The following is a 27,831-nucleotide window of genomic DNA, read 5'->3' on the forward strand; positions in this document are numbered from 1 at the left end:
CTCTTCAGGCAGCTTCTCAAAGGTTGATCCAGGGATGCCACAGATCTGCTCTGCCTCCTAGAGGTTAGAGTCTCCCATGGCATGGCATTTACTCTTCCAGAATCTCTGCTACTTTTTATTGCTCTTTAAAAAACGTTTCTTGGTACATTACCTAAAGCACCCAAGAGTTAAAAGGTTGTACACCTGTCACACATCCCTTCTGAAAAGGAACCCCTAAGACCCATTTTTTAAGAAGGAACCTGTTCCTAGAGGTACCATCTACGATCCATCAACTGTGAGAACCAAGTGTCACTATGTCAATCTGAGTACCAAAGCCAATAATCAATCAGGTCATCTTTTAAACAGACTGTGGCTAAGAGAAACAGCTGTTTTGAAAATAAATAATAGGTATGGGAGCCTATGCTGGCTTAGCTTTCGGGCACAGGCACTTACATCCATCAAGGGATTCAAGGTTAGGACTTTTTTTTTTTTTTAAGGGGGGGAGGAGGGACCGTGGTGAAGGTTTTCTGTGCGTCCAAATCCGCAGGTCCCAGACCCACTAGGCTGGGAGGCAGCACGCTATGCACGCTGACATGACTGGCTGGAGGAGGGTGGAAGTTAGGGCACCGACCTGAGGAGTTCAGATCGTTGGGTCGGCTCTCGGCCTCGGAGCTCTGCTCACTGCCCATGGTGCCGGCAGCGATGGCAGCGGAAGAACAGTGGGACTGGCGGTCACCGTTCAGGCAGCGGGGAGACAGGGCAGGGACAGGGACCTGGACAGGAATGCTACTAGTCAGGGCGCCGCGGAGGGGCCGCAGCGTGCGGAAAGTGCGCTCAGCCCATGTAGGGGGGCCGGCGATGGGGATTGGAGAGCCTCTATTTGGGGAACGGATGCGCAAGGCAGAGAGGTACGGCTGCACGCCGTTCACCTGCCCTCCTTAAAGGAATCCCAAGTAGAGAGAAGCCAACGCCTCCAGATTTCAGCCGCGCCCTCCGCTCTCCGAGGGCTACCGGTGCCCCTCACACTTGCTCAAGCTCCACCGGCTGCCTAATTCCTGGACGCGGATTGGCTGCGCCGGCTGCGCGCGCCGTCAGTTCCGGGTTAGAGGGCCGCCGCCCCTTGTCCTAGCAAGGGCTGGGAGACTTGCGCAGGAAACTAGGGCGACGCCCACTTAAAGGGCCCTACTGCTTGAAAAATCAGACACACCCCAAAGAGTGAGCTCCTTCCTGTTGCACTGATTCGTCACCTTTGAGCATCGTATACACATTAGGCACTGCATCCATATCTTTAGAACTTTACAACACAGATTTTTTAAAACTTTGCTTTACAGATAAAGAGAGGTTTTAGGTAGAGTTAGGATCGGAATCCACAATTGTCTGGACGCAAAGGCAGTGGACAACCATACAAAAAATACTAAATGATGAAAGAAGGAACTGGAAATGAGACACAAATGGTGTTTGTGCATCTTCAAAGGAAAGTGGATGCCACTACAGTCACTTTCTGGGGACCTTGACAATGACCAGGAAGCTGCCATTGTGAAACAAGCAAAGGCAAGAAAAAAGTACAGGTAATTCGAAACGGGAACTGCCAGTTTGGGCAGGTCAAGGACTGACCTAGCAATGCAGTGCCATCAAGGAGTTGGTAGGGTCTGGTATTCTCAGAACTTTGTGACTCATTTTATATTGTTTGCGTCGAGAAATTTCAAGCAAATGCCCTGAGATTTTATACACATAAATTTAATCTCAGAAGGAGTACCAAGTTCACTGAATGATTGAGTCCCTTCTGTACTATATCACAGACATTTCCCCTATTTGCTCTTATTTAATTTTCACAACAAGCGAGGCCATAAACAGGTAACTTCCCCAGGCAAAATTACTATTTAGTACTGTCTGATTTCAAACAGCAGGCTCTTTCCTCTACCAGGCATTACCATACTGTGGGGAAAAAAGTGTAAATGAATGCAAATTAAATATTCTGTGGGATTACCTAGAACTAAAGACTACTTGAGAGATCAGAGTAAGCTCCGGGGAGGTGTGTTTGTCTAGTCTTGAGGTTTACACAAACCACCAGTCTGATGGGACTGGGAAGGGCCTGCTAAGCAATGTGACCGTGTCCTCCTGGATAACCCTCCTCTTCCCTCCCATATCTGCCCTCATCTGGGGTGGGTGAGAAAGGAGATAAAAGGGAAACACATACCTCATAGTCTAGTTTTATTATTGCACATCAAAGCATGTGTATCCCGTATTCTATACCCTACTCGGTGCTGATGTGATGACATTTATCATGCTTCCCTTTAGATGAACATTTCACTCTAAAAGGGATATTATATTCTGTCCATCAACTGAGTAATTGATAAATGTATCATCCCGTTCTCTAGTTCTCTACCGATTTGCAAGGTTTTTGGCTGAGACACAACTGATAGATAGCCTTTATGAAGGTTACTTTGTATAAGAAAAATTACTCTTCTAGCTCCTTTTAAAATTCTGTCTTTGTCTTTGATTTTAAACAGTTTTACTGTAATTTGTTTTGCTGAAGAATGTTTTGCATTGAAATTTTGAAGTGATGTGTTAGCTTTATAAATTTGGATATTCAAATTTCTCCCCAGAAGTTAGGAAAGTTCTTAGCCATTATTTCTTTAAGTGAGATTTCTGCCCCATCTCCTTCTCTTTTTTTTTCTGGGACTCCAATGGCACCTACTTTGTTTCTCTTAATGGTGTCTGTCCCATATGTTCCATAGGCTTTTAAAAATTCCTTCTCATTCTTTTTTCTCTTTGTTCCTCTGATTGCATAGTTTCAATTGATCTGTCTTTTGCACTAATTTTGGCTCACTGATATTCCTTTTCTGCTTAGTCAAGTCTGCTGTTGAAGCCCTCTGTGGAATTCTTTAGTTCAATGTATTCTGCTTCAAAATTAACTTTGACTTTTTAATGCTTTTTTATCTCTGTTGAACTTCTCATCTTCTTCTTGTATTGGTTTATTGATATCATTAAATTACTTCTCTGTGTTTGTTATCAGTGGACAAGCCTGGACTTTTTGCTGCCCCTTCTCAACAAGCCAAGCTAAGGCACCTGTGACAAGCTGCACAAAAGAGGGAGCAGCCTCTGAGAGTGGGGCAGGGACCCTGGAAGCTCGGATGATCATAGCATCTTGGTGGTGCAGTGCCTGAGCCCCAGGCAGCAGGAACCCTGGAGGACGCCAAGAGTGGCAGGGTGCCACCTCCTGCAGTGGGAGCTGTGGTTGGTCCTGGCCACAGCAGAGCATCCCATTGGAATTAGTGGAGCTTCCTGGGAGAGGCCTGGAGAGCAGAGAAGCCAGGCAGCCTCAGGACCCAGCAAAGTAAGGGAGTCTCTCCCCACTGGCAGGATGGTGGCAGAATGGCAGTAGAGGGGGGTTCTTTTTAAAAGATTTTATTTAATTATTTTAGAGAGAGGTGAAGGGAGTGGGAAAGAGTGGGAGAGAAACATCAATGTGTGCTAGTAACATCAATCAGTTGCCTCTCGAATGTATCCCCCAACTGGGGACCTGGACCACAACCAAGGCATGTTCCCTGTCCTGACTGGGAACTGAACTGGCAACCCCTCACTTTGCAGGAGGATGCTCAACCAGCCGAGCCACCCCAGGCAGAGGAGAGGAAAGTTTTTACACTGAGTGTGCTGAAAGCTGGAAATGTGAATGGACAGGGCCCAAGTGCCCACAGGAAGCTGGAAAGATGAATGGATAGGGCCACTAGCAGGCCAAAAGCTGGAAAGATAACAGGATAAGGGGAAAAGCCCTTGCCCTCAGCCTTCTGTACCAGATTGAGGGTGGGAGCAGGGGAAGGCAGGCACATGGCCATAGAAACCAGAATGGCGGCAGGAGGAGGTTCTGGACCCTTTTTTCTGGGGAGAGAAGGGATTGGTTGGAAGGTGGACCCATCAAAAGTATGTGAAAGTTTAGGAAGTTGATTCTGTTTCTGAGAAAGTACCTGGCCCAGCCCACACCCAAAATGGTTATAGCCCCAGGGGAACAAAGAAACTCTCTTTCTCTCTCCTTGCTTGCTGCTTAGGCCCAGCTCTGCTCTCTTACTCATTGCTCACTGCCTAGGACCTGCTCTCTCTTGCTTGTCCCTCACTTAGCAGTGATGCAGCCCATAGCATCCAGGAGGGAGTCAGGAGGGAATCTATCTCTCCCTCTTTCTTTCTCTCTCTCTCTCTCTGACCTGGTTAAGCATTTGCCGGTGTGTTTGGGTGCTCTCCATTTGGGAGCACGTGCCCTTTTGGCTCTAATGGTTGCATGACCATGGCTGTACCGGCTCCACACACAGCCTCCAGGAGGGAGCCGGAAGCTGGACAGGGGCTGAGAACAAGGTAAGCCACCTGGCTGATCGCTTAGTAGCTGTCTGAGGCCCCATAGGATGGCACTTTAAAATGGGGCAGTGATTCCGGGTCATTCCTTTTGTTCTGGTCGTGCTGGGGATGGCTGGATCTTATCTGGGTTTGCGGAGGAGATGAGCTTTGAGAGAAGGAGTCCCTCATTCTCCAAGATGGCATAGCATCTGAACAAAACCTTTTCCTTTTGCATCAGCATCCACCTCACATGTTAGGCTTTTGTGGTGACAGGCATCCAAACTCGCATTTTTCTTTGTTCAGTAATGTGTGCTCTTGTAGCTCTCTGAGCATCTCTGAAACGTTTATTTTGAATTCTTTTTCAGGCAATTCCTAGAACTCCATTTCTTTGGGGCTGGTTACTGGAAGTGCACTGTATTCCATTAGTGTAAACATATTTCCCTGGTTCTTCATGATCCCTGTAACCCTGAGTATGTGTCTGCACGTTGGAAGAAGACTGCTCCATCTCCAGACTTTGTGGACTGACTTCAGTAGGGGAAATTTTTCACCTGCAGGTGGAGGCACACTGGAGCATGTCGTGCCCCCAGTGGTACAGGGCAGCAAGTGCAGGAACATGTGGGGACACAGGGCACAGGAGGGCATGATGTCTTTTTGGCTCAGGCCACAGGAGTCCACAGAACCATCTACTCTGTGTGAGCCTTGGCAAGCAGTATCTGATATTTTCAGTGGCTGTAATGTCTGTTGGAGTCTTACGTGGCACCTGCAGCTTCAGTTGCAGGAGGCCAGCAGCAGGTGCCTATGAAGAAGGAGGTACAGGCTGCAGACACACCATAGTGGAAGGGGCCAGGGAAAGCAGTAAGTTCTAGTGCCAACTACATGCTCACTGGCAGTTGTAGGATCTCTAGTTGTTAATATGCACTGCTGTGGCTGCAGGGTCTTGCCAAGGACAAAGGGGACAGGGGCCTCTCCAGAGACATGCAGGTGCACAGTTGGAGGGGCTAGCTCAGGTGAGTGCAGAGGTACAGACCAGTGGTAGAGGACAAAGCCAGATCCAGGCCCACAAGCAGCGCTGTGTGTGTGTGTGTGTGTGTGTGTGTGTGTGGAGAGGGGGAGGAGTGGTTATTGGTAGTTTCTTGTGGCTGCCCAATCCCCTCAAGTGTAGACACTACAGTGGAGATTGCTGACAGGTATCAGGCCTGCAGTACGCAAGTGCACTGCTCGTGGGGCTAGCCGAAAGTGTGTGCACAGCAGTGGAGGTCAACTGCGGGGGGTTAGGCTGGCATCTTGCGCTCATACAGCCACAGAAGCCTGTACTGGTCGCCAGTGTGGTTCTGGGTATTGGAGCAGGGGAGAGGGCAGGGAAGGAATCAGGCATCAGTCAGCAGCAAATAGAAAATACCTGTGGGGTAAAAGTTGTGAAATCTGTGGAGCCTTTCTGACACCTGTGCTAGCCATTGGTTTCTTCAGTGACGCAATTTGCTGGGTTTGTCTGCAGAGCAGGTCACCAGGCACCTCAGTCTTTCCTGTCATATGGCTGTTATTGTAGCCCTTGATTTTCTTCTGTATTCCTAGCCATGTCTGTATGTCTCAGTTTTGTCAGTCGGAGTGAGGTGCCCTGAAAGGCTGGTGCCTCACCCAACTCTTCCTATCTCAACAAGGGGAACTCTCTCCGGCTGGAAAATTCCCTCTTGGCATTAAGCAATGCTGGCTTGGGGAGTGGGATGATACAGACAAAACAAAGTTGTCCTCCTTCTCTTCTCATGCTATTATTCTCAGGGTTTTTTGTTCTGCTGTGTTGCTTAAGTTTCATAAGTGTACTCCAGAGCTCTTCCAGAACTGTTTTTGTTCATGAATAGCTTTCTATTTGTTGATCTTTGTGGGGGGACAGAGGCTGAGGACTCCTATGCCACCGTTGGGTTTTTGTGTTTGATAAATGGATAAATAAAATATGTTATATCCATATAATAAAGTATTATTTGCCCCCCCAAAAGAAATGAAATATGAATACATGCTACAACATGGATAAACCTTGAAAACATGCAGTGTGAAAAAAGTCCATCACAAAAAACTGCATATTGTAAATTCCATTTACATTTATGTAAATATCCACAAGAGGCACATAAAGACAAACAGGTGAGCAGTTACCTGAGGCTGAAGAGGAAGAGGGTGGAGGAGAAATGGGGAACGATTAGTTGAGTGTACTTGATCACACAGTTAATAAGTGATAAAACCAGGAATGAAATGTTTTGGTTTTTTTTTCAGGGAGAAAGGGAAAGAGAGAAACATCTATGTGTGAGAGGAACATAGGTCTGTTGCTTCTCAAAAGCCCCGACTGGGCCTGCAACCCAGGCATGTGCCCTCACTGGGAATCAAACCAGTGACTTTTGGGTTCACAGGCTGGCACTCAACCTACTAAGTCACGCCAAGCCATGTCAGGAGTCAAGTGTTCCAAAACTCACAGTGTCTCTAATCCACTCCTGACTAGCTTCTCCTTTTATGTCTTTCTGTTGCCTAGCAATCCATCTGTGCTGTTCCCAAGCCAGAAATCTGCTTACCCTAACCCCCACATCTACCAAGCACAAGTCTAAAGCCTCTTGTCCTAATTTCTCTTCTATCTCTATGCCCTCTTTAGGGTCCTCTCATTTCCTCCACTTCTTAGAAGACAGGAGGACTCTGGTCTTACCTCCTTCAACCCCTCCTACATGTGGCTGGCAGAGAGAACTTTCTAGAATATTAATTAGGTCTTTAGATCTGTCATTGCCCTACTAAAAGCCTTCAATAACTCACCATGTCTTCAGAGTACAGTTTGAAATTTAGCACGTGAGAACCTTCACACTCTGACCCCAGCCGCTCTGTTCCTCTATGCACACTGGCAACCTTTGTGCCAACCTTCGGGACGGAGTTCCCTGAATCTTGAATAGGCATGCTATTTTGTCTGTCTGGAATATTCAGCCTCCTCTCTCCATCTAGCTAACTGAACTTCATCTTTCAACACTCAACCTGCTGAAAATGAATATCCACACTAAACCTGCACTAGGTGTTCACAGCAGCTTTATTCATAGTTGCCAAAACTTGGAAGCAAACAAAATGTCCTTCAGTAGGTGGGTGTATAAACAACAATGGACTATTACCCAGTGAGAAAAAGAAATAAGCTGTCAAACCATGAAGACACATGGAGAAAACTGCATATTATTAAGTGAAAGAAGCTAATCTGAAAAGGCTAACTACTGATCCAACCACATGAGATTCTGGAAAAGGCAAAACCGTGGAGACAACAAAATGATCAGTGATTGCCAGGTTTGGGGTGGGGTGGGAAGGGATAAATAGGCTGAAACAAAAGACTTTTAGAGCAGCGAAAATACTCTATGATACTATGATGGTGGATACATGTCATTACTCCTTGTCCAAACCCACAGAACGTACACCACCAAAGGAGTAGAAGATAAAATACGGACTTTAAATATGTACAGTTGTAACACATGTACCTCTCCAGTGGGGATGTTGATAATGGGGAAGTCTATGTATGTGTGGGGGCTGAGGGTATGTGGGAAACCTCTGTACTTTACCTACAACTTCCTTGTGAACTTAAAACTGCTGTAAAAATATTGTCTTGAAAAAAGTGGTTGAACTTATGCACGCCTCCCAGAAGTCCACGTTAGGGGCCCCTCTTCTGAACTTCCTTAGTTAACATCTTCTATCATGACATCGATTTACCCGTGCCCCCCCTACTGCTCTGTACACATCTCGAAGGTAGATTCTGTGTCCTGTCGGTCTGTAATTTCCCCTACCGGAGCTTTAACACATGTTTTCTGGATAAAACACTTTTTAAAAAAATGTGCCTCCACACAAATGGGACTCAGCCTCAGGAGAAGAGACTCAGTAATCTCTTCAGGCAATGAGGAATCAATGAATATAATTTCTAATTTAAACACTTCATTCATGTTAATACAAAAGTTCTTTAATCACTGTTTCCGTCATTAATTATTATTTTAATTATGTTCAGTGTCATAACTGAATACATAACTGAATACATAATATCACTTCAATGATACAGGTTCATTGTATCAAAACACTGAGTCTGAAGTTTCCACGTGAGGGCAAGGTCACTTTGTGCTTCGTACGGATGCTCCTTAGAGGGAGATTCAAAGACTGTGACCTCTCTATACGTTGGGCCCTCAAGCATATGATCTGGCAGAGATAAAATCTTCTATGTACATCAGTCTCTTGTTGCATCAGGGAAATCACTCCAGTGGAAAATCACTGTGGAATTTCCTTGTCTTTGATGACTCTTTAAAACCAACTTTTTGCAATATTATTATATTTCAAGAGTAGGTCATCCTCTGTGTACAGGTAGTTGAGAGTTAGTTCTACACAATGGGCCATTATTCATGGGCAGTCTGTCGACATATGTTTTGTGTAGCTATTGCTAAAAGCTAGGAAATCGCAGTCGCCTTTATCAGGGCTAGAAAAATTATCTACAATTGCAAAGTGCTCGAGGTTTGAAAGCTCTTTCACACCTGCCCAAGTGGAGATATTGTCGAAGGTAAGACCTCTCAGCACCTTAAGTGTCAACAGTTCAATAATGTTGAGTTTGTTTGCATGTATGGGCATAGGGGTGGGGTGGAGTAACCATTGATTAAAAACACACTTCCTACACATGCGAGTAGTCGTGGCCGAGTGGTTAAGGCGATGGACTAGAAAAACACACTTCCTAGTAGTTCTTTTCCACTCATTCAGTCAACAAATATACTTTAATTAAATATTTACTGAGTACCTCTTATGTACCAGTCACTATGCTAAATGTTAGGGATACAATTCTAGTAACTATAACAGATACCATTGTTTTTAAAATCATTATACCTATAAACAATAAATCCTTCAGAGTCCGAATGTCTTCTGTGAGGCCTGACTTGCACATAATGTTTAACTCAAGAATTGCCAACTCTTAGGATAAGTTAAATAGAAAAATAAATGCAGAAGTTGAACTCTTATCAGGAGAAGGATATTTAATTTTATCATTTACCATAGCGTGACTCTTCAATCTTCATATTAAACATTTTTCCTTTGGAGAAAGAAATGCCAACTCTAATTGAGGACCCGTCAGGCCTCCAATTATCGAAATACGTTCTCATAACTATGCCCCAGATAGCATGCGCTGTAAATTCTTGAATGTGGAGAAATTGCTCTCAGTGACTGCCTCTCGGGACGGGAACTAGACTAGGACACGGGTGAGAGGCAGACGTTTCACTGTGTGTACATTTGGGTAATGTGACTTTCCTCCTGTGAACATACATGTGCGTTCTCTGGTCCTGGGAAGCGAGAAGGCACGGCTGCAGACCCCTGGCACCCACGAAGGTCGTGCCTACGCCCCCTCACCGCGCCCTTGGCACCTGGGTGAGTGAGGGCAGGGCTGTGTGGGCCTAGGGCTCTCTGTCCTCCTCGCGTGGCCACCAGGAGCTGCAGCCACTGCAGGAAGAGGTTCACTTCCCTCGCCGGTGCCCAGTGGACCGCGCTCCGGGTTGCTGGGAAGCAGCTCCGGGTTGCAGGGCAGGAATGCGCCCTCCTCCCCCACCTCCACCCCCGCAAACTTTCGGCTGCTGCGGCGGAAGCAGGAACTTGCGAACCACAAGCCAGCTGGCCAGGAGGCAGCTGCGGAGCATCCCCTGCCGCCTCACGGAGAGCCTGGCGCTGAGTCGCCGCTGCTGTCCCCAGTACAGTGCGCCGGGCGTCCTTGCACAGGTTGGGCCTCAGGGGCACCAGGTCCCCTCAGCGCCAGGTAAAGGCATCCCGGCACTCCCCTCCCGACCCACCCCAGGTAGCGTCACCCTCCTTCCTTTTCTGGGGCGAGGCTGCGCTGCGGGTCCTGGAGCAGCGGACCACCAGGCTGGCCACCAGGCTGGGGCGCAGGAGGACTGGCCTGGTCTCTGTGTCCCGCGGTGTCCCGCAAGGCTTTCCAGGCAGGCCGGGGGCACCTGCCATAAACGGCACCGGCTCCGCGTCCTCCTCAGCACCAGCAGAAGTCTAGTTTAGTGAGCGACATGTATTTCCTCGAAGGGAGGGAAATTTTCCCAATCCTTTTATGATTTGGGCCCTGTATTCTTGTTCAAACCTACTAATTGTCTAATACTCAAGCATACTCTGCAGGGGTGTGTGTGTGTGTGTGTGTGTTTATTGGATTATTCCATGTGTTAAGTGACTTCCCATATTTGACTTGGTTAAGTACACATATGTTTGACAACGGTAAGCACGGTAAGCGGTAAGCAGGCATTAAAGCTCAGGCGCTTCCGCTCGCTCCCACCTGCATCCTTTTCCCTCCATCCAGCAAGACTTTAGACCTTTAAGGCTCAAATGCGTAACTTGGAAGTTAATTTACCTCATATTTATTTATCCGTAGATGGGAAGTGAAGGAGGGAGGGAGAGAAATATGGTTTTTCTTGTGCTGGGAACTGGCCTGCAACCCAGGCATGTGCCCTGACTGGGAATTGAACCGTGGCTGTTTGGTTCGCAGGCCCGTGCCCAATCCACTGGGCTACACCAGCCAGGTTGCTGAGTGTTTTTAATGAGGTAAACTCTTCAGTACTGCTCTTCCCCCAGGAGCTGTAAAGATGTTGCACACAGGGAGCAACAGCTCCTACCCCATCCCTTCAGCATCGTCCAGGTTTCCTTGCAAAATCTTCGGGAGAGATTGTGTCAGAAGCCATTCAAAGTAAAGTACTGGCCTGGATTTTCTCTTTTGTTCCTGTGTTGTTTTCTTTAGGGCTAGAAGAACAACTTAACAAAATGTGGCCGCATAAAAAGTTAACTCCTGCCAGGATGCTTAACCTGGGGAGGCCATGGGTAGTTTTCAGAAAGTCTGTGAATGTCAGGGGGAAAATTCATTATTTTACTGATTTCTAACAGAAAGGTAGCATTTCCTTTAAGGGGCAGGGGCATCGTAGGGCTAAAGGTAGCTGTTCTGCCACCAGTAGAAAGTACTGGTATTTTTATATCAAATGACTTATTGCACATATCTCCAAGTATCATTTACATTCAGCACTGTTTTGAAATTATGGCAGTTATTGAACATGCCTCCACTTGTTAGTTAATAGATTAGGAAGCGCATATAATACACAGCTGTTTTTATTTATTTATTTTATTTATTATTTATTCTTTAACTAAAGAATGGGGATAATAATGGGATCTGTCTCCTTAGGATTCTTGGAAGGGTTAAATGACATGTGTAAAGTGCTTAGTATAGTGACTGGCATGTGAGAAATAAAAATCTTGTTTATTATTCTATTGTTTGAAAAGTTGGACATGACAGTTAGCAAGGTAGGTGTTAGACTCCTGCTCTATTGCCGTATTCTGGGTTTTTAAGCTGTTTTGTTGGTTTTTGCTTACTAAAGTCTGTTTATGTTGGAGTTCACTCTTTGTGTTGTACAGTTTTGTGGGTTTTAACAAACATAAGGATCTGTACCTATCGTATAGCATAGTACCATATAGAATAGAACATATAGAACAGTATCATATAGAACAGTTTCACTGCCTGAAAGATTGCCTGTGCTCCAGGGATTTTTTTATTGTCAATGTAGTTTTGTTTTCTCCAGAATGTAATCTATTTGGAATTGTACCTTTTCAGACTGAATCTTTCACTCAGCAATAGACTCAGCAAGTTTTCTCTATGTCTTTTTGTAGCTTGATAGTTTATTTCTTTTTATTGCTGAATAACATTTCTTCGAATGGATGTGCCACAGTTTCTTTATCCATTCATCAATTGAAAGACATCTGTGTTGCTCCAGTTTTGGGCAATTATCAATGAAGTTACTATAAATATATGCTGGGTTTTGTTTTGTGCCCATTTTTAATTGGGTTGTTTGTTTTCTTATTGCTAAATTTTAAGAGTTATTTGGTATATTTTGGCTACCAGCTCCTCACCAGATAATGTGTTTTGCAAATATTTTATCCCAGTCTGTGGGTTACCTTTTTGTTCTGTTAACAGTGCCTTGCACAGAGAAGTTTTTAATTTTAATGAAACCCAACTTACTAATTTTTTTCTTTCATGGAGTGTGCTTTTAGTGAGGTGTATAAAAAGTCACTGCCTATTTCCAGTTCACAAAGATATTCTCCCATGTTATTATCTAGGAGTTTGGTAGTTTTGCATTTTTACTTTTAGATTTACCATCTATTTTGAGTTAATTTTTGTGAAAGGTGAAAGAGTTTGTTTATTTATTTATTTATTTATTTATTTTGCATGGATATGTCCATTTATCCCAGCACCGGTTTTGAGAAGACCACCCTTTCTCCATTGCCGAAGATCAGTTGACCGTATTTGCATGGGTCTGTTGCTGGGCCCTCCCTTCTGTTCCATTGGTCTATTTGTTTATTCTTTTACCACTCCCACCACTGTCTTAATTATTGAAGCTGGGTAGTGTCAGTTCTCCAACTTGATTCTTCAGTGTTGTGTTGGCTCTTCCGGGCCTTTTTTGCATTTCCATGTAAATTACAGAATTGGTTTGTCGAGACCCACAAAATAACTTGCTGGCATTTTGACTGGGATTGTGTTGAATCCATAGGTCAAGCAGGGAAGAACTGACATGTTAACAATATTGATGAACGTGGAATAGCTCTCCTCTTGTTTAGATTGTCTTCGATTTCTTTCATCAGAGATTTATAGGCTTATTTAACAAACCACGCTGATAATTATTTTCAACATAATTGGCTCCTGTGTAATCATTTATATTTCATTTTATGCATTTTAAAATATGTCTCTCAGAAGAGATCCTAATCCTCACCTGGCCAAAGGGTTCATCAACCCCCCCACCTGTACCCCCCCCAAAAAACCCCTAAAGAAGCAATAATTCTGCTCTAGGCTATCATTCAGTGAATAATTTGCATTCTGGAAATGTGGGGTGAGTGGGTGAGGATAGTTTATGGTATTGCATTGACAGGTTAACATTTATTTATATTATTTCTAAAAGAACCAGCTTACGAGTGGAGTTGGTGTTACACATAGTGTGACTTTGGTGTTTTTAGGAATGTCAGAACACCTGCCCCTAAACTTTCCTTCAGCTGAGCCATAATATCCCCCTGCTGACTGGCTAATGCCTGGAATTAGATCGTTAGGGTTACTTGCCTCTGGTTTGACACTTAAAGAAAAGAAGTAACAAGGAAAGCAGCCTCCTTTTCCTCATCTATAAAATGAGGAAAATAATAGCTTTTTTGCTGAGCTGGTATCAGGATCAAATAGGACAAAATATGTAAATTTCTTGGAACATTGCCTGCCACCCAGTAGGTTATTAAAAACTCTGTTGACTGTGAGAAAGGAAATATGCCCAAATCTATTATCGCTGCTTCATCAGTGACTAGAGACTGTGTGTCCTCTATCCTTCTGGTTAGGAGAGGCAAGGAGAGGGAGGGTTCTAGAACTTAGAGGCAGGCCTCCTGTTTCTACTCTTTCTTCACAGGCACTTGTCAGCTTTTAAGCAGTGACAGCATAGCATACGTGTTTGCTAGTGTTTCGTCAAGTCTTTAACAAAAGCTTGTCTCAAATCTGTTAAGAGTGAAGTGAATACAAATACTTGTTTATTTCTGCCTTGTAAATTGTGAGTCATTTACATTGACTCGAAGGAAAGGAAATGTCTCTTCTCTAGATTTGCTGAAAGAAATAAAGCTCATTGATGATTTTTTTTGTTGTTCTAGAGAGAAATTCCATCATCTGTGCAATCTTCTTGAAGCAAACTAAGACCAGAGAGAGGCTTATCCTTGACCTTTGAAGACTAAAACTATGCTGAAATCTAAAATGTTTTCCGGAGGAGAACAGACCTTGACCTACACTTCTGTGATCATTTGTTTCCTGACGGTGAGGCTGTCCACCAGTCATGACTGTCCTGCCCAGAGCCTGGGAGACGTGGTCATTGACATCCAGTCCTCTCTTACTAAGGGAATCAGAGGCAGTGAGCCCATACATGTGTTAACTCAAGAAGACTGCATTAATTCTTGCTGTTCAACAAAAAACATATCAGGTAATGAAGAGCCCCTTAAACTCCCTTTATTCCACCTGTTTTGTGACATAAGTGGCTGGTTGACATGGCTCAGTAGTTTATGATTCCCAATGGGATAGAAAGGTGGGTGACAAACTCACCTGGGGAGTGCTCCACAAGTATACCCTCCCCTCCCCTAAGCTGAGTCAAAGTTCCTGATGAGTGTGTGTGTGTATCACTCAGGTGTGTGGGTGTAAAAAAGTTGAGAACCATTGGTGCTGGGTTCTAACAGGCATCTAGGATATTTAAACAAAAATGCTCTTTAAATGCCACTGTTGTGGAGTACTGCAATACAATGTGATATTACAAAGAATATTTAAACAGAGAAAGGGAATTGAGACCCCCCCCCAAAAAAGCCTAAATCATCCCACAGGTAAATCAGCATTTGATTTTTAAGTGGAAACACGGAATCTTTATTTTGTCTCCCTTCCCTGGAGCCAGTGATATAAGGTGAGTCAGGAAGGAACTGGCCACTGATTGAAGCTTCTAGGACACTTCTAGGCGTGGGAAGTCAGTTAGTGTGACCTGCTCATATGACACAGAAAGAAGCTACGGCCACAGGTTTAAACCACGCCTCTGCATATTTCAGGCTCCAGCCCTATTACCTGAAAAGAGAAGTGTTTATCTACGTGAAACAATGGTTGTTTTCCAGTTGTGTATGGACCTTGCAATTCCCTAAATGCAAAACAAACAAACAAACCCTAAATTTATTGAGCACTAATACATTGCTAGGATAGGACAAGAAGATGGATAAGGCCTTGCCCTCAGAGCCTAGAAGAGCTAGTAAATGCTGAATTAGTGATTCTTACTTGACTTATTAGCCAACAAAATCTTGTTTTCTCTTAGATCTCCCTCTTTTTTTTTTTTTGTAATGGTTGTGGTATTGGAAGGGAGGGAGGGAGGGAGGGAGGGAGGGAGGAAGGAAGGAAGGAAGGAAGGAAGGAAAGATGGATTAGGTCTTTGTCCCTGGTTCCTGGCACAGAGCTCCTAAAACCCTAGGAATTTCCCGAGCATAGGAACTCTTTTGTTGTGCGACTGCACCAGACTGAGGTCAAAGCCAACTCTAGGCCATGATAATTAGAATAATTTCTATTGGACATAAGAGAAAGAGAAGCTAGACATGAAAGTTAAGAGTAAAAAGTGAAGGAGGAAGGAAAACAGAAAAACAAAAATGATAAGGAAGAGGAGAAATATTACGAAAGAATCAAAAGAAGAATAGCAGTGATAAAAATAAGAAATAGACCTGGCACTCCCCGCACTACTCAGATTCTTTGGGGAAGGAGGCACATTAGGTAGGGTGCTGACTTTACTGACGCTGCCTAAGAAAGCCATGGCTTCATAGGTGTGCGAGATGCCTTCAGGGTGCAAGGGAGATATCAAATCATTAGGTTTGATCCATTTTTTAAGGCCCAACGCAACTGAGAGGTGTGTAAAGATTGCAAAGTCAGTATATTTTGGTGGATATTTTAGCAAGCAGCTTATTTCTAAAGAGTTAAATGTTCTATTAAAAATTGGTTTTGCCAAAATTACCTTAATTCGGGTTTTTAAACTAAACATCCTTAAACATGGCTTCAGTGGACTAAACTGAGGAAAAGGAAATGATTCAGCTGTCAGCAAGCAAGCGAACAAAAGTGCTTGCGCTGGACAACAGAATAAATGAGGCTCTCCCAGCCTGCTGTGCTCCCTAGAAAATCCTGTTTCAAAATAAGGCTTATGAAACCTTTCGTTGCAGGGGACAAAGTGTGTAACCTGATGATCTTCGACACCCGAAAAACAGCGAGACTACCCAACTGCTACCTATTTTTCTGTCCCAGTGAGGAAGCGTGTCCAGTGAAACCAGCGGAGGGACTTAGGAGTTACAGGATAATTCGAGGTGATAAGAACATTGCTCATTTTCTTTCGGGGTGATTGTAATTATTTAAGGATATGGTTCGTGTGAAAGATTTTCTACAGAGGCGTCTAAGTAAAATTGCCAAAAGGGGTCACACATGGGGAGGCATACTGGAAAAATCTCCTGATTTAAAATTCACTTTTTAGCCCTGGCTGGTGTGGCTTAATGGATTGAGCGGAGTGAAGCAAAGGGTCACCGGTTCAGTTCCCAGTCAGGACACATGCCTGGGTTTTTGGGCCAGATCCTCAGTAGGGGGCACGCAAGAAGCAACCACGCATTGATGTTTCTCTCCCTTTCTCCCTCTCTTCCCCTCTCCCTAAAGAATAAATAAAATATTTTAAAAATAATTAAAATTTGACTTTTAAACCAAACCAAATTTGACTTTCTCTTTCACTTCTTTCCAGTGAAAGACCTCTGAACTACAGTTTTTGTTTTGCTTTGTTTTTGTTTTTATCTTCCTAAGATTAAAGGTGCCCAGACTTTTCATGAAAACACTTGAATCACCTGTTTAGAACAGTATCAGCAGCAACAGTGTCAACTGGAATAAAGGTACAGGTCTCCTGTTTTGAAAGGATTAAGACCTATGCAAATATACAGAATTCTAGTATATTTATCATTAGGTTAGAATTATTTTATAATCACATTATCTGAAATTAAACTTAGTGGATTTTGTTGGGTAGCCCTGCAGAGAAGTTCATTCAAAAACATTAGTTGAGCCCTGGCTGGTGTAGCTCAGTGGATTGAGCACGGGCCTGCAAATCAGACGATCGCGGTTCGATTCCCAGTCAGGACACATACCTGGGTTGCAGGCCGGTTCCCTGCAGGCCAGTTACCAGCAGGGGACACCCGAAAGGCAACCATACATTGATGTTTCTCTCCCTCTCTCCTTCCCCTCTAAAGATAAATAAATAAATTTTTTAGAAAATCATTAGTTGAGCATCTACCATGTGCCAAATTCCGTGCAAAGCAGTGGAAATACAGTCTGCATGCATATGGAACTTACATATTTGTTCAGAATACAGAAAGTGAAATAAGATAATTATTTGGATATATCTTGGAGGAGAATTTGACTTGTTAATTTTTCAGATGAAATGCTTTCAGGATCAAGTTTTCCTTGAAAGTTTTTGTCATTCTATCCTGGATAATTAATATCATTTTTTTATTCAATAAACAAGTATTATTTTGTATCTTCTAGATGCCAAGGACTTCTTACACCCTAGAAATACAAAGATACAATACTAAATGTAGAAAGACAAGGCTCTCACTTCTCAAACTTATGTTTTAGGAGAAACAGAGACAAGAAATAAAGACTCAAGAACAAAATGCTGTGCAGATGACTGAGCTAAAACAATGTGCTAGATAATCCCTGAGTAATGATCTCTGGGGTAGGGGATTGGAGGAGGCACCTGTGAAGAAGTGACCCCTAAACTGAGATCTGAATGGTAAGGACCCAGATGTGAGATCACAGGAAGGCCTTCCCAGCAGAGGAAGTAGCCTGTTTGAATATCCCAGCTGGCTGACTCACAGTGAACCATGTACTTAAAGAATGATACGCCAGGTGTAAGAAAGGTATATCACAAAAAGCTTTGTGAGCCAGGGCAGAGTGGGACAGGGCAGAGTTTTGGAGTTTTGTTCTTCACTATATATATTTTTTAATTATTTTATTGTTGTTCAATTATAGTTGTCTGCATTTACCCCCACCACCACTACGCCTCCACCCCAGCCATCCCCACCTCCCTCCCCTGATTCTACTCCACTTTGGTTTTGCCCTGAAAACCCTCCCCCTTTGCCCCCCATTCTCCACTCCCACCTCCCTTCTGGTTACTGTCAGATTGTTCTTAATTTCAATGTTTCTGGTTGTATTTTGCTTGCTGGCTAGCTTATTTGAAGTGTGTAATGGGAAGCCATTGGAAGTTGTTAAGCATGCAAGGAATGTGGTGTTTTAAAGGTGATTTCTCAAAGCTCACTGTGACTGCCTTTGACAGCAGCAAGAGGGGAGGTGGGAAGACAGGCTAGGAGGTAGGGTGCGATCCACGTGAAAGGTCGAAGCTCAGTGGACCAGGAAGGTGGGAGAGGAGATGGAGAGAAGGAAACATAGGGGCTGCTTCAGAGGTAGAGCTCCCAGGACTTGCTGCTGGCATGGATGTGGGGGATGAGGACAAGAGAAGCACTGAAGCTGAGTCCTCACTTTTTGTCTTGAGTGTCTAGGTGGCTGGTGGCACCACCTGCTGAGCTGAGGAACATCTGAGGACCCCAGGGCACCTGCTCAGAGTACCGGGGCACTGACTCTGCTTAGTCTCTTGGGTGGAACCGTGTCTGAGTTTTGTTCCTGGAGCAGGAAAACTGGATGTACAACGCATTCCCTTAAACAGATTACTTGTAAATTCTTCCTAAATAGCGGTATGAACCCAACTATGAAGAGACTGACACACAGGACACAAGGTTTCGGTTTTGCAAGATGAAAAAAAGCTCTGGAGACGGAGATGGTTGCCCAACAGTGTGAATACACTCAGTGCCACTGAACTGTGCACTTAAAAAGGGCTAAAGTGGTAGAATATATGTGTGTTTTACTATAATTCTTAAAAATAACAGTTTTTAAAAGACTATGACATAGAACAGATCAGGCTTCTGAGAGCACTCAAGACCTTACCTTGCATGGACAGTGTCTTGTCCCCCTCCTCCCCTTTGGGGGCTTTTAAAGGGTGGCTGCCCCTGGTCTGTGTGACTCCTTCACTTCTGCCTGTCTGTGTACAGTCTTGGCCAAAAGCACAGGGGACCTGCAGTGTGCTGTGGATATGGCTTCTCACTGTTCCTCCTTGATCCCCTGGAACATTGCAGAGCCTGTCGGCCTCCCAGAGGTGATGTCCAGCAGGAAATGGATTTGCCAGTCTGAGTTTCCAGAGGCACCAGGACACGGATTGGAGCATTGTTCTTCTCCTTCAGGAGCTCCCGTCCCATGGAAGTTGGACCATCACCTTCCACTTCTATTATCCCTTCGCACGACCTCTGCTTCATCCTGTCCGTTCTTCCCCATGTCTATCATCTGCTTTATAATGCAGGCAGAATGTGTTAGCCCCGGCCGAGGTGGCTCATTTGGTTGGCATGTCGTCCTGTGGACTGAAGGGTCATGGGTTTAATTCCCAGTCAGGGCATATACCTAGGGTGTGGGTTTGGTTCCCGGCTGGTGCGTGTACCAGAGGCAACCAATTGATGTTTCTCTCCCTTTCTCTCCCTCTCCCTTCCCCAGTCTCTGAAATCAATGAGTTCTTGGGGGAGGATTTAAAAAAAAAGCCAGAATATTTTTAAAAAATAAATAATTTTAATCCAGTAATGCTAGCTCCATAAAATCTACACTAAACAAATAATATTGAAACATGAAAGCTTTTTATTATATAATTAGTCAAAGGATCTATAAGCGACATAAATGTCCGATTGCCAAAGCACGGTTGGGTATAAAATATGATGGATCCACATGAGGGAATATGATGCAGACACTAAAAAATAAGTGACAGGTGTAGAAATAAGCAAATTCACCTAAATAGCTGGTGAAAAACATTCAGTTGCTTTTCAATTACATGAAAAAATGTTTTAACTTAAAGGTATACAGACATGTTGATAGTGGCTGGGACATGACAGAAATTATAGTTGAATTTGTTTTCATTTTTATAATACTTCAGTAATGTTGTTGCTTTTATAGTGCATGTATAAAAAGGAGTATGCAGTAAAGATTCTCTCCAGTGGAAATGAGAGAAAAGGGGACTTGGCATGTGCATAAACCTTTTCAGGGTTAGTGTAAAGGTAGTGAAGTAGAATTAGAATCAAACAGTTCCGCTGGTAGCCACCAGGGGGTGTCATCAGCCCAGAGCAGGTTGATTAATAACTACGCACAAAGGGAGGGGCTCCATCCACGGACCTAGTGAGCAGCAGACTGTTTCTATCTGCAATATGTTTACAAGTTGTGTGTGTAATTCTACTTATGCATTTACCCATGTTGATTGATTGCGATTACCCATAAAACTAAATTATCTGCCTCCTGTTTGGAGTGAAATTAAATACCTGTTTGGTGATGTGTTTCCGGATGGACTCTCGTTTCACTGGCTAATATTTACAGACCAGAAGTTTGAAAGATGGCAGTATATTCTGTTCATTCTATAAAACCACTTAGCATGGCATCATTTAATTTTTTTTCAGTTGGTAGGATATCATGTCTACCAAAGACTAGAATACGGTAATTCGAAGTGGAATACTTTGGGAGTCCGTTTCCTTGACTGGTTTCAAGTAATAGTCAGTCCCTAAATTTTTTACTTAGTGCAGTCACTTAAAAATGAAACTCAAAAGAGGGGCTGAGGGCACAGCCACAGGGCTGTTTCCCAGCCCCTGTGGCTCACCTCTCCATGACCCAGAGAAAGCACCACGCCCCAAAGGCAAACTTCAGTGGGTGAGGTCAGGGCAGCAGGTGGGCAGGCCCTCTGCGGGCTTCTAGGATCGTTTCCAGTAGATGAACGTTACTGGGAATGGGACTAGCCCTTTCTTTGCTTTATTTATGGGCTTGCATTCTTGAGAAAGAAACAGCTGTTTTGCTCATTCTTGTCAGTGGCCTTACAGAGCATGTACTTTAAATAGTCTTTTTTTTTTTTTACTTTAAAATGAAATATATTGAGTTCTGCTCTTTTTTAAAGTATCTGGCCCTACCTAAAAACAGTGCTCTGTGGGTCCTGGTGATGCCGTCTACAAATATGGTATCACCTGCAGCAAAAACTCTTCTTCAGTGTTGTGGGAGGAAAGGGAATTCCAGGCATCCAAATCCTATTTTAGAGTAAAGAACTATATCCTCGAGCAAGTGTCCGCAGACTTTTTTGGTCAAGGGCCAAATCCTAAGTGTCGTACACTTTTCAGGCCAGTGTTTGAGGTTTCGTGGGTCAGATGCAATCCATCGTACTTAATCACCTCTGTCCTTGTATCACGAAAGCAGTGGAAGCCAATATGTAAACAAATGAGCATGGCTGTGTGCCAGTATAACTTTATGGACACAGAAGTTTGAGTTTTGTGTCATTTTTGTGTGTCACAGAATATTATTCTTTTTATTTTATATATATATTCTAATTTTTTACTTATTGCCTGGTCCTCTTCCATGCATTCCTCTTGTCTCCTCACTCTAGAAACAAACCACAGCGTCTGGTGGAGAGACACTCATCAGGTCTGACTTAGCGATTTGTGTTTTTACATTTTGCCCAGGTGTCAGTGAAACGTCAAGTATCAACAGTGTGGGCACTTCCTGAACAAATGGATACATTTGTCTTTTTTAACCGACCTTATCAACTCGTTTTCTTTACATTTTCAGATTTTCCCTCATCGGGCAGAGCTGATTGGCCAAGCTCAGCAGTCGCTCGCACACCCCCTCGTCTCACAGGTTATTCAAAGCCCACAGATGCCTTATGGAGAGATACATTTTCTCGGAAGTCTGGAGCTTCAGATCACTTGGAGAAGCTATTCAGGACTGATCCTGTGAGCACCCAGTTCCCTGTTCATAAAGAAAAAGGCCATTCTCAGAGCTCACAGTTTTCCTCGGAGCAAAGAACAGCCCATCTGCTGCCTGAAAACGTGACAACATTCCCCACTGCAGAGGCTGTTGCTTCTCGACACAGCCTCCCTGCCGCTCTCCCCACCAGAGCTCCTGCCATACCGTCTGTGACTCCTCAACTGCAGGTGGCCACCACAGCTCCGCCTGCAGGGACTGTGGATTCTCAGCCNCCTGGGTCGGATGCAATCCGTCGTACTTAATCACCTCTGTCCTTGTATCACGAAAGCAGTGGGAGCCAATATGTAAACAAGTGAGCATGGCTGTGTGCCAGTATAACTTTATGGACACAGAAATTTGAGTTTTGTGTCATTTTTGTGTGTCACAGAATATTATTCTTTTTATTTTATGTATATATTCAAATTTTTTACTTATTGCCTGGTCCTCTTCCATGCATTCCTCTTCTCTGTCTCCTCACTCTAGAAACAAACCACAGCGTCTGGTGGAGAGACACTCATCAGGTCTGACTTAGCGATTTGTGTTTTTACATTTTGCCCAAGTGCCAGTGAAACGTCAAGTATCAACAGTGTGGGCACTTCCTGAACAAACAGATACATTTATCTTTTTTTAACCTACCTTATCAACTCATTTTCTTTACATTTTCAGATTTTCCCTCATCGGGCAGAGCTGATTGGCCAAGCTCAGCAGTCGCTCGCACACCCCCTCGTCTCACAGGTTATTCAAAGCCCACAGATGCCTTATGGAGAGATACATTTTCTCGGAAGTCTGGAGCTTCAGATCACTTGGAGAAGCTATTCAGGACTGATCCTGTGAGCACCCAGTTCCCTGTTCATAAAGAAAAAGGCCATTCTCAGAGCTCACAGTTTTCCTCGGAGCAAAGAACAGCCCATCTGCTGCCTGAAAACGTGACAACATTCCCCACTGCAGAGGCTGTTGCTTCTCGACACAGCCTCCCTGCCGCTCTCCCCACCAGAGCTCCTGCCATACCGTCTGTGACTCCTCAACTGCAGGTGGCCACCACGGCTCCGCCTGCGGGGACCGTGGATTCTCAGCCTCCCACAGTCACTTCTACACTTTGGACACATGCTGTGGTTACCCCCCAAGCTAACATGACTGTAACAGCAGTGCCAACTACCATCTTTCAGGCAGCTACAGACTTGCAAGGCCTAGCAGAAACCGTGCCCTTTAGAGAGATGTCCAACCTAACTCTGACAGCAAAGGCGGCCCATAGCTCTGCTGCAGGTCTTTCGCCCAATGTGGATTCTTCTACAAGTAGAACGGCTTCCCAGGAAAATGGGAAGACCAGCGCAGGCGGTTCCTCCCAGCGCAGTTTCCCAGATAGTCAACACGGCCTTCCATTTGAAAAGTGGCTCCTCATCGGGACCCTGCTCTTTGGTGTTCTGTTCCTCATAATAGGCCTCGTCCTCTTGGGGAGAATGTTCTTGGAATCCCTGCGTAGGAAGCGTTACTCAAGACTTGATTACTTGATCAATGGGATCTATGTTGACATGTAAGGACAAAGCTAGATGTCTCTTAATTCATGTAGTTCCTCGTAGTCCAAGCGTACTGAGTTTCTTCTGCTAACTTGCTGTTTTAGGGTTTTTGAAGTACTCAAGACAGGCAAATGCCCTTACCACTTCATTTTTGCTTTGTTTTTTTTTTTGAAGGGGAAAGAAAACAAATTGGGTAATTTGTATGATATATCTCTAAAATACTAGCTGAAAACAAAGCTCTACCTAAAATAATAAAGTACAATTGCCACATCAATTTGGAAAGTGACTGGCTTTTTGCAAAAAAAAAAAAAATGTTAGGAATTCAGGCTCCAATTTGTTAATATTTCTAGTTCCAGATAAAGTCAACTATTTATGATATTAAGTCTAATGGATTTACTTTCCTTTTTATATATATTCCAGTAGAATTTATTTCACTATATTTTAGATATATCTAAAAATATTTAAATATTTAAATATAGATATTTAAAAATATCTATATTTTTAGATATTTCCACAGTTTTTAGATATATTTATTCCACTATATTATTAGATATATTTCCTTCTAATTAAATATTTGAATAAATTTTTTGCTACTAAGTAATGTTCTTGTAAGTCGTCTGCCCATCTGGATACCTTTCCATTTATTCTACCGGCAAAATGATTAAATGATGAAAATATGTGTTCTAAGTTAAGATGACAACCCCACTCCCCCTTTTACTGTCGATGAGCAAAGAGGTTCCTTTGGGAGAATTCTAGCAGAATGTTAGCCTTGATGGAGACAATGATAAGTCAGTTCTGATAAATGGCCAGATCTGTTGGGTTGGCCAAAGAGTTCATTTAGTTTTTTTCCGTACAGTGGCTCTAGTAGTGCTTAGTTATCTTTGATTTCTTTCAAAACAACTTTATTTGATTTTATCATGACAACTGTCATAGCAGGGTGCATTTTTAAAAATCTTGTCAAAATTGGTGAATTTTTGTGCAGCCATTTTAATATTGGAGATGTAATAAAATGGGTAAGACTTTCAGTGTATTATCCTGTATTATTCCAAGAAAGGTAAAAACACAACTGAAACACCCCAAAAAGATTTGTGCAGTGTATGCAGAAGGTGTTGTGATCGATCAAACACATCAAAAATGGTTTGCAAAGTTCTTGGTACCATTGACATTTTGGCCAAATAATTCTTTGCTGTGGGTTTGTCTTATGCATTCAAAGATGTTTAGCAACATCCCTGACCTCTACCCACAAGAAGCCAATAGCAGGAGATACCCCACATACTCAAAATATCCAAATCAATAAAGTTATTCGTGAAAATGAAAAAATATCTATTTTATTTCATGGAAAAAACTAAACATACTTTTTGACCAATCCAATCCTTTTCAATCTAGTTAAATTTAAAATCATAATAATAATAATAAAAGCATTTCCTAAAATTTACTAAGTTTAATTATAATCATATTACTCATAAATCCTTGTCTAAACCTGACCAACACTCATTTTTGGCTTTACTTGGAATGACATTGGAAATAATAGGTAGCACTTAAAGTTATCATTTAATTATTAGTGTGTTGTAGGTTTTATTGATTAGTTACTGAAATGCCTGAGAAGTGCTTTTAATATATGAAGTTTGCTAGACAAGTTACAGTGGGTCACTAAGAAGCCAAATCACCACATAGGTCAGTTTGACACCTCATCTCTCTGAACTTCCAATTGCTTATCTGCAAAATAAGAGGTTTGGTCCCTTCCTGGTGATTTTATGGAATTCAGGTGAGAACTTTATACAGTGAACACTAGAGGGCAGTATATGGCCATTAAGTACAGCAAGGAAGACAAATAAATGAAGGAAATCACAAAAACAGGCTTTTCTCCTCTTTCCTCCTCACGTCTTCCTTCCCGTCTCCTCCCCTGGAACCCCTCCCTCTTCCCCCAGGTTTATACTAAACTCATTAAGAGAAAAGCTGGTCTATTGAAAACATTACTTTTCCTATATTTTCCAATTTAACAGCTTGACACAAATCTCCAACAGGGTTACATAAGCTTTAAGTCAATGAGTAAATAAAACCTTGAATCAATTTAATTTAACAAGCATTTATTGAATAGCCACCTGTATCCCAAAATCAGATTAGTAACTAAGTGCCTGAGGACTGTAAAATTTCTCCCCTGTTTGTTAACAGAATGGAGTCGTGGAAACAAGGCTTTCTCTGGGTGTTTATACAAGCTTTCTCCTGGTTCTCCGGGAGCTCTCCATCCACCTTGCTGCACGCAGTCTTTCTGGAGATGGAAACTTGGTGGGGAGCCCAGACCAGAGGCCCTAGCAGGAGTCCAGATGAGAGATGCTATGGGCCCAGACTCTGGCAGTGACTGTGGGAGGGATGTAGATTGCAGGGGAAATGCTGGATGTAGGAAAGACCTGCTTCTAAGAGGCAGGGCAGCTCTTCTCACGCTGCCCTCTGCTTATTACCCCTGCCATGGTAGGCGAGACTGTGGCCAGGGGAAATCAGAGAGAAGGAAGCCTGCACTTGCTTTCTCTTAAAGAACAGTAACAGTGATTAGCCTAGCCAGCCTTGTAGACAAGGTGCTCTGAATTACGACCTCTTCCTTTGGTTTGTGGGGAGGGAAGACAACCGCCTAATCCAGGTGAAAACACCACAATGGTTCCCCTGCTCAAAAATACCCTCTCTCCATTTTTCACGAAGATACTCACCTGGATTAGAAGGCTGTTCTTAAAACAGAGAGTGGCCATGAAGAATAGAGCTCATTCCCTCTCGGTGAGTACTGCTGCATTCTTGTTTCTCAGTCATCCCTGGCCCGAGCGAGGCATCCTTAAAAGTCTCTGGTTGCCAGATCATGGTGGGCACGACAGGTTATCCACACAACAGCCACCCCAGTCTCGCCGTTGCCTTCCTTGTCTAGGTTGGAAGTGTCAGATTCTTTCTCTGCTCCTCTCACAGTTAGGGATGGGCCTGTGACCCATTTCCGGCTGAAAGGAAACCTACTGGGGGCTTCTAGGGAAGATTCTCCTTGACAAGGGAGGGTCGCACAAGGAAGAAAGCCCTTTTTGCCCCCAGCCCCTTATTTGCTGCTTGGAATGAGGGTCATGTAGGTACAGGGACCTGGAGCCACTGCATGTGGCCTGTCTGCAACCATCAGGGGAGAGATTACTAACGGGCCAAGCCCGGCAAGGCAGGATACGGAAAGAGTCTGGGCCTTCATGTCTGGGTTAGGCAACGTCACCAAATCAGGAACTGCCCAATTCCAATCATGTTCTGTGCTAATAAATCTCTAATTTATTTTGTAGTACTTTTGGTTAAGTATTCTACTACTTGTTGATAATGATAGCAAACACCTAAAAAGTACTCATAGTATGTGCCAGGCACACTTTTACATACACAAACTCATTCCTACAATAATCTCCTGAGGAATTTTTATACCTATTTTGCAGATGAGTAAACCGAGGCACAGAGAGGTTTAACTGACTTGCTTGAGGTCACTTGCCCAGATAATCTGGCTCCAGAGTTCCCATTCTTTGCCTTCTTATGACGAATGATACACAGAATGGCAAAAAAAAAAAAAAAGGTTTGCAGTAGATCAGACATATTCTAGATGGCAGCTTTTCAATTTTGTTGAACTAAAGGATACCTTGAGCCAAAATCATGGAAATTGAGAGCTCAGTGGTCTCATTCTGGGATCGGCTTCCTGTCTTTTTCAGCTGCTGACATCCTGTTTTCTTGCTTGGTCACTGACCACCTGGGCCAAAGTTAATGGCCACTCATTAGCGGGAGGCACACCAAAGTGAAGGTGTGCCCATCCTGACCCTGGCTTCTCACCCTCAATCACTAGTATTCCAGCCCCTAGTCTCCCCGTACTGAGCAACTTCGAAGTCATACTCTACTTCTTTCTTTCCCTCAGCCTCTACCTCCAGGGTTTACCAAATACTATTTATTCACTTTCAAGAATGCTTCTCAAAATCAACACCTCTCATGGCCACCTCCTGTTTAGTCTTCCTAACTCATTCCTCCTCACTCCCAAGTTACGCTCTCCCTCCACGAGGCCTCCAGTTATATCAGCACAACACACACACTCTGTCGTGCGTGACACCTCTGTGCCCCCCATTACCTGCAGGGATGATTACCCACTGAATGCTGGGCAACGAGACTCCCCAGGCTGCAGCCCCAACCTCCCTGTCCTCCCCTCTACCTTCCTGTCCACAAAACCTGGGCTGCAGCCCCACATCCCTATTCTGTTTCTCAAACGTGCTGGGGGCCTTTGTGAGCCAGGCTGTTCCCTCTGCTTGATAATGCCCTTCCCCTTGTTCACCTGGCCAATTTCCACTCCCCTTTCAAGACTCAGCTCAAACATCACCTCTACCACTGTCTTCCCCGAGTGCCCGGGAGAGGTATAACTCCTCCCGGATTTCTGGCAGGGTTCTTGATTTGCACCATTAGCAAGGCAGTTCCACGGTGTCTTCTAACATATCAGTTTATTCGTAGACGGCGATATGTTAGAGAGCAGTATTTTTCTGATTCCCCATACTTAATAGTGTGCCTGGCACATAGCAGACACTCCATAAATGATCACGAGTGAAT

The 27,831-nt window shown here is 43.8% G+C and overlaps 2 protein-coding genes across 2 annotated transcripts in view; one reads left to right on the forward strand and one right to left on the reverse strand.

The window, feature by feature from the left end:
* BORCS5 (BLOC-1 related complex subunit 5) overlaps nt 1–1,029 on the reverse strand; it is a 75,866-nt gene extending 74,837 nt beyond the window's left edge. The window contains exon 1 of the mRNA XM_037033892.1: nt 611–1,029. Within this exon, the coding sequence (XP_036889787.1) occupies nt 611–668 (58 nt within the window). The 5' untranslated portion in view covers nt 669–1,029. The remainder of the gene's footprint in view (nt 1–610) is intronic.
* An 8,784-nt stretch (nt 1,030–9,813) lies between these two features.
* MANSC1 (MANSC domain containing 1) lies at nt 9,814–24,122 on the forward strand. Its single transcript, XM_037033890.1, has 5 exons — nt 9,814–10,081; nt 13,984–14,306; nt 16,057–16,197; nt 22,400–23,680; nt 23,796–24,122. The coding sequence occupies exons 2-4, from the start codon at nt 14,069–14,071 to the stop codon at nt 23,266–23,268; spliced, it is 1,248 nt and encodes a 415-aa protein (XP_036889785.1). The 5' UTR covers nt 9,814–10,081; nt 13,984–14,068; the 3' UTR covers nt 23,269–23,680; nt 23,796–24,122.
* The last annotated feature ends 3,709 nt before the right edge of the window (nt 24,123–27,831 follow it).

This window comes from Sturnira hondurensis, unplaced genomic scaffold (genome assembly GCF_014824575.4).
Source record: "Sturnira hondurensis isolate 20B ecotype Veracruz unplaced genomic scaffold, ASM1482457v3 Scaffold0021795, whole genome shotgun sequence".
NCBI classification, from domain to species: domain Eukaryota; kingdom Metazoa; phylum Chordata; class Mammalia; order Chiroptera; family Phyllostomidae; genus Sturnira; species Sturnira hondurensis.